A 6,058-nucleotide genomic window follows, 5' to 3' on the forward strand; every position below is an offset into this window, starting at 1 on the left:
GGACAGCGTGCCTGCTGTCCATGCTGGTAGTCTTGCTCTTCTGCCCCAGTCCCCTTTACCTCTCCCACCTCCCCTCTACTCTTCCCTCTCCTCTACCTCCTGTTCCTGTGAGGGGAGGGAAGGAGCAGAGCACAGCCCTCTGGCTGGCATTAGAGTAGGCTGCAGTGTTTCCAAACCTGTTCCGTTCAGGAATGACCCGGGGGCCATGAGATCCCTAGCTGAAATATTTCTTTTATGAAATGTGTCAGAGTGCATTTCACTTGGAAAGGTTTTGGTTGTTGCATCTGTCTGTACCCAGTATAAAAGTGGATACACATGTGCAATATGTAAGAGAGGGTGATAGAGACTGTATTCAAACCAACTTAAACCTTGGGGAAGTTCAGACCTGAATCTGGATCCATGTGCTGCAGCTTGGGTCCATCTCTTTAGTCGCCACCAAACCTGACACCCTCTTGTTCACTCCTTACCCAGCTGAGCCTCTCCAGCATAACTTTGACAGTTCTCTTTGCCTGTGTTATGCCCCTCTTTGATAGAAGGATTATCTCAGAGCACCACTTCTTCCCATGAATATCTTCCATGTTACTGATGATAGAATAACATACTTGTGACCACTACAATCATTCTATAGGTGGAAAAATATTTAACATACCATATTTTCTCATGCAGCTTTTTTTCACAATTCAGCCACTGGGCATTAGCTTGCACATTATAAGTGAGGAAATATAACAGTAACAGTTTCTGCCTGTGGTGGAGAAAGCAAAAGTAAAGCTGTATCTGTGACATGCTGGGCTCCTTAGCGGTTGGCTGTGCCCACTTGCTTTCTTTTCTCATGCCCTCCCCCAGCAGAGGCTCTTAAGGAAAGATCTTGTTTTCTTCATTCTGCCTTTCAAAACCGGGGCACGTCTTTTATTTGGGGGCGTGTTGTACGTGGGAAAATATGGTACTTTAATGTAGTTTGCCATAGTGTTGAGGGTAGAGCTAACACTGTGAAAAAGAACTGGGTATTTTACACATCAGCAGATATCTCTGTATTGCAAGTGTGACGCTGTATCAAACTGTAATGTTACCCAGGCAGATCTTGTGAGCTCCAAGTGGAGCTGAGTCCGGTCGGTATGTTAAGAGGAGGATTCTAACAAAAAAGGGGTATGCAAAGGAATTACACTAGTGATTTTATTGATGGCATTTCCTTCCAACTCAGCACAGGATCAGCCCTCTTTGGTGCTTGAGGGGGCAGAAGGTGCACTCTGTTAGAGACGGTCTTTCAGATGAGACTTGAAATGGAAGATCTTGCCTGAAACACCATTTACAAAAATACAGATATTAAAATAGCTGGAGGGAAAATATAAAATAATTCCATTTGTTCTTTTTTTCTCCTTGTGTATATTGATGTTTCACTTTGATTTATAGACCTCCTTTGAAAATAACTCTGGTTGTTAACCCAGTGTCCCATCTTCAGTAATAGCATTTTTCCTAACTTAAATAACATCTAGATAATCTGTCATACAGTCACCATGTTTCACCCCTAGGTAACTGGGTTTCCGAGATGTATACATTGATCCATGGGTATAATTTTAAGTTTTTGGAAGAATAAGCAGTACTTTGGCATCCTCCAGGCTGCAAGGTGATGTTAGTGACTTGAGAAAAATTGGTAAATGTTTTGCTTACTAAAAAAAGTCATATGAGAGAGTATTACTCATGTTTAAAGGATAATATAGGTGAAGACATTTTTGTAACTTGATTTTGTTTCTCTTGGGATCCCCTAAGTTACTATATTATTGGCGCAAGGGCTATTAATAGAAATGCCTATACTTTGCAATAGACTATTCTTTACTACCTAACAACTTAATAGACTATCACCATACATTGCTGTTATTAAAGGAAACCTATTTTTTTTCTTTTAGAGGAGAAAAGGAACAGTATCATCAACTCCAGCCTAGAATCTGTCATATCTTCAAATGTAAACAGCTTCCTCCTCTCCAACAGTGCTCCACAACCCAACCTGAACTCAAGTGACCCTGACCTAGAAATAATTAAACCTAACAGGCCAAACTCACTGTAAGTACTGTGATAATTAGTGTGTCTTAAGGTCTCTGCCCAGCTAATTCACAAATCTTTAATCAGGATGTTGTCTTAAAGTGAAGTTACATGTTATGCTTAAAACATACTAAATTTGTGGACTGTTAAGTGCTGTTAAAGTTAGAACATGCTGTTAGCAGTCATGTGTTAAAGGTTAGTACCATTTTTTGCCTGCACAGCTCTGATTTGCCACTAGAGGACTGGCAAGCAAGGGCTAGGAGCCAGGATATCTAGGCTCTATCCCTGTTCTGGTGGTGGGAGGAGGCTGGGACTGGTGTATCCTGGGATGCTGGAGGACTGCAGATAGCTCATTTTATCTCCTTGGAGTAGATTGAAGTTACCCTAACATGAGCTAGGTAGCATGACCCAGAGTTAAACCTTGCCTGAAGTGGCATAACTTTGAGATGCTCAGAGGGCACCTAGCATGAGTTAACAAACTTGAACATGTGGATGCTTGTGTTATAAGCGGTCTTAGTGTGGTTTAAGGGTAGTATGTAACTTCACTCTTAGTCTGACTCAGGAGTATTACTAGAAGAATAAAATTTAACTTTTTTTTAATGGGGATCTAGCATGTGCAGTCCATTTTTACCTGAGTCTGAATTACAGAGCGCATTAGTATTTGGTATATCTTTTGGCTACTTTTAGCTTTAATCTATTTTAAATATGTGGGATATTTTTCAAGTAGGTCTTTACGTTACTTTACTGTTTCAAGTGTTGTGATGCATTTGGTATCAACTCCAGCAAGCACAGAGGAAGGTAAATAAAGCTGTGGAACATAGCCCTAATGAAACAGGGTTTTTTCTTACTTAGTTAATTAAGATCTAAGACTGCTTTCAGTAACAGCTGGTCTCCAGCAAAATTTGTACCATTGCTTATGAGAGAGCTTCCTTCATCTGGCAAAAAACATCAGCTTTAACGTTGACTTCCAGGGGATGGATGAGCTATTGTGAAATCCCTTGACCTTGTTTCACCTGAACGCTCGCGCCAATGGCTCTGCTGAGGAGAATTTCCTTCCATTTGGGGCTCTGTTGGGCCTGCCAACTTTCTCCCTTGCTTTTCCCACAGATCTGAAGAGATTCCCACCCGACACACTAAATACTTGCAGACCTCTTTTTCTTCATTTTTTTCCTGCATTTCCCACTGTGTTTCTATATGTCACTCAGTAAGTCTTGTCAACAACTATCCCTTCAAATGCTCTGACTAGGATGGTATTACAAGAATGTCATTGCCCTCGTTCTGCAACCTTGCAAGGTCCTCCTCCTACCTCCACTACTTTCACACAGTTCAAAGTCTGCAAATTCTCACTCTGCTCTAAAAGATTTTTGGTCCCTTGGAAGTCAGTGAGGAGTCGCTTCACTTTTTCTTGTGATGATCTTGGTAAGTGGACTTGGTAAGTGTTGGTAAATTGGGGAAGCTGAAAAGCATGTCAGCCTTTCAGAGCTATTATTATTACAGTTTTGAAACACAAAGCTGTTGCCTGGATTCAGAGTGTGCCTTCATGAGCTGTGTGAATAGTTTCTGTACTTACATCATTCTGTGCAAAGGTATAGACCCGGAGCTGTAGAACTCTGTTTGGGACCAAGTACATGAACATCCTAGAACTGGTGTAATTCCCCGTGTGAACTTAGCTCTTACACTGCCATGCCTGCATTTCCAAAACACCCACGTTTTCATTTCTGGCCCTTGCTTTTCCTTTACTCTACAGCCCATTACCATGTGGATTTCACGAATGCTAAAACTTTGCTTAGCTATCTGATACCAAGGGTGGGACCTGTTTGCAATGTTCTGGGACTAGATTTTCACATACCGCTGTTCGCTATCTGTTGATGTTTTTGCTACTGGACACAAAAGGGGAAGGGCTTTAAGATGGCATTTTTTGGCTTTTTTTCCTCCAAGCAGAGTTTTTCTCCAAGGCTTCAGCCTTGAGGTTTACAGGGCCCAGAATATAACGAAGCTCAAAACAAAACACCATTTGGGGTTGTAATAGATAGTGTATGGGTAAATCTGCCTCTCAAGCATTTAGGCTTTGGTAGAGTAGATTTTTGGGGAGAGGTGGTGGGCAGGAAAGCTTCTGTGACTGCTTTTGCTTTGTTACTTTACTCCGTACACCTGAATGAGACCCGAGCAGAGAAGTAACTCTCCGCTGGCCGATTAGGCTGTGCCTTCAGTCCTTTTCTTAACAGGATTATGTTTCATGGCTCTGAAGTTCCTAGGCATTTCTGCTGCGTCGGTAGCAGTACTGGAGCCCCAAGTATGTGAGCAAGCTGGTAAAAAGGCTGTTCCTGTGCACTGTGCTGTGCTGCTTGACATCTATCACACAGGATTACAATAAAAGAATGTCAATGTTTTGGAGTTGAACACCTAAAACGTAGGTAATGAGATTGGCTTAATTCACCACCTCCCTTGGGCATGTGCATCATGATAAACATCTAGGTTTTTCAAAGTAAATAGGTGCCTAACTCCTATTTTCTCTCACAGATTTTCTTTCACATGATTACATGCTGTTTTTTTCCTCAGGACTGCTACTCTTTAACTAGAATTTTTTAACACTGACTCCATTCTAAGAAGTAAAAAAATACGGTGCAACTCAGAGGCATGAAAAGGTGTTGAAGCCTGAATACTGTGGTGAAATCACTTTTTTTTTCTGTGAAATGTGTTTGCTCCCGGCAGCGACTTCCTCTAATGAGAGTCTTCAGAAAAGCATAAAGTTCTTTACATTAGCAGCAACCCAGAGTAATAGTAAGCAACAATCCTCATAGCAACAGAAGGTTTAACCGTTGTGTTGTTTGCTTTACCAGCAGTATGTTCTTTTCCTCCCAGAAAGTTAAACAGTATTGAGGGAACCAGAAAGTTTCCATATGGCATTGCTAGCTCCTGGACTCGCATAGAATCCCCTCTGTGAGGGAAGTGAGTCTATTGAAGGGAATGCAGGAAAGGGTCTTCCCAGCAATGGACAGGGATACAATATTAGGATAATTGTAGCAATCAAATCTATCCCCTTTCTCGAATATGGTAATGATTTTGGGACCTCCCAAGGCGCTTGGAATCCATTCATGTTTCCAGATTTTCATAGTAGTGACATGTAGTTGGTGAGAGAATTTTTTCTGCCTTGCTTATATATATTAGCTGGTATTCCATCAGGATCACATACTCCATTGTTTTTCGTCTGCTTAATGGCTTTTAAGGTGTCTTGATAAATTGGTGGATCTGCAAGGTGTAGTTCTTAATGGGGTATTGTCTTCAACATCTGAATCTCCGTTCAGGAGCTCTTGAAAGTGCTCCTTCCATTAGGCATTGATGGTGGAGCTGTCTTTAAAATGCATTGGTCCATCCTTGGACCTCAGAAGGGTGGCTGCTTGTGTGCTTGGCTGTAGATGGCCTTGGTTGCGCTGAAGAAACTATGCAAGTCATGGCTGTCATCTCTTTTGCTTTGTCCTCCAACCACTTGTTCTTTCTCTCTCAAATTTTCCTCTGGGTCTTGGCTTTGATGTGGTTTTTGCTTCTGTTCGAAGCCTGTAGCATTCTGCCGAGCTTTGAAGGCTTTCCTTTTTCATCAGCGAGACCTTGAATTTCCATATTGTTCTCATAAAACTTGTCCTGATTTTTCTTTGTGGAGAAGCCTAGAGATTCTTTGCACGCTTCACGGATGCCTTTCTTGAGGCTCTTCCAGTGATCAGTGGTGTCAAAATCATCGGGGAGGTCAGAATTTCTCCATTCTTTTGTCCTTCCAAATCAATTGCAAGGACAGAAGAATGAATGCCAGCGTTCTGGCTCAAGTACACACCACCAGCATTGAAGTCACATTTATTTGGTATCAGCTCCATTGGACAGGGCATGTGATAAGGATGACTGACAACTAGCTTCCAAACCATGTCCTATGCTCTTAACTCACCAGTGGTCACTGTTCTAGACTCATAAATTGTAAGGGGCTGGAAGGGACTATGCAAGATCATTGGGTCCAGCCCCCTGCACTAGGCAGGAA

General features: G+C 42.0%; 1 protein-coding gene across 2 annotated transcripts in view; it reads left to right on the forward strand.

Annotated features, from left to right (window-relative positions):
* ARHGAP26 (Rho GTPase activating protein 26) overlaps positions 1–6,058 on the forward strand; it is a 456,593-nt gene that overhangs the window by 360,146 nt on the left and 90,389 nt on the right. For both annotated transcript variants that reach the window (XM_019506355.1, XM_019506356.1), the window contains exon 20: positions 1,902–2,055. In XM_019506355.1, the coding sequence (XP_019361900.1) occupies positions 1,902–2,055 (154 nt within the window). The remainder of the gene's footprint in view (positions 1–1,901; positions 2,056–6,058) is intronic.

The sequence above is a fragment of the Gavialis gangeticus genome, unplaced genomic scaffold, assembly GCF_001723915.1.
Source record: "Gavialis gangeticus isolate Ggan-Ray unplaced genomic scaffold, GavGan_comp1, whole genome shotgun sequence".
Lineage (NCBI taxonomy): Eukaryota > Metazoa > Chordata > Crocodylia > Gavialidae > Gavialis > Gavialis gangeticus.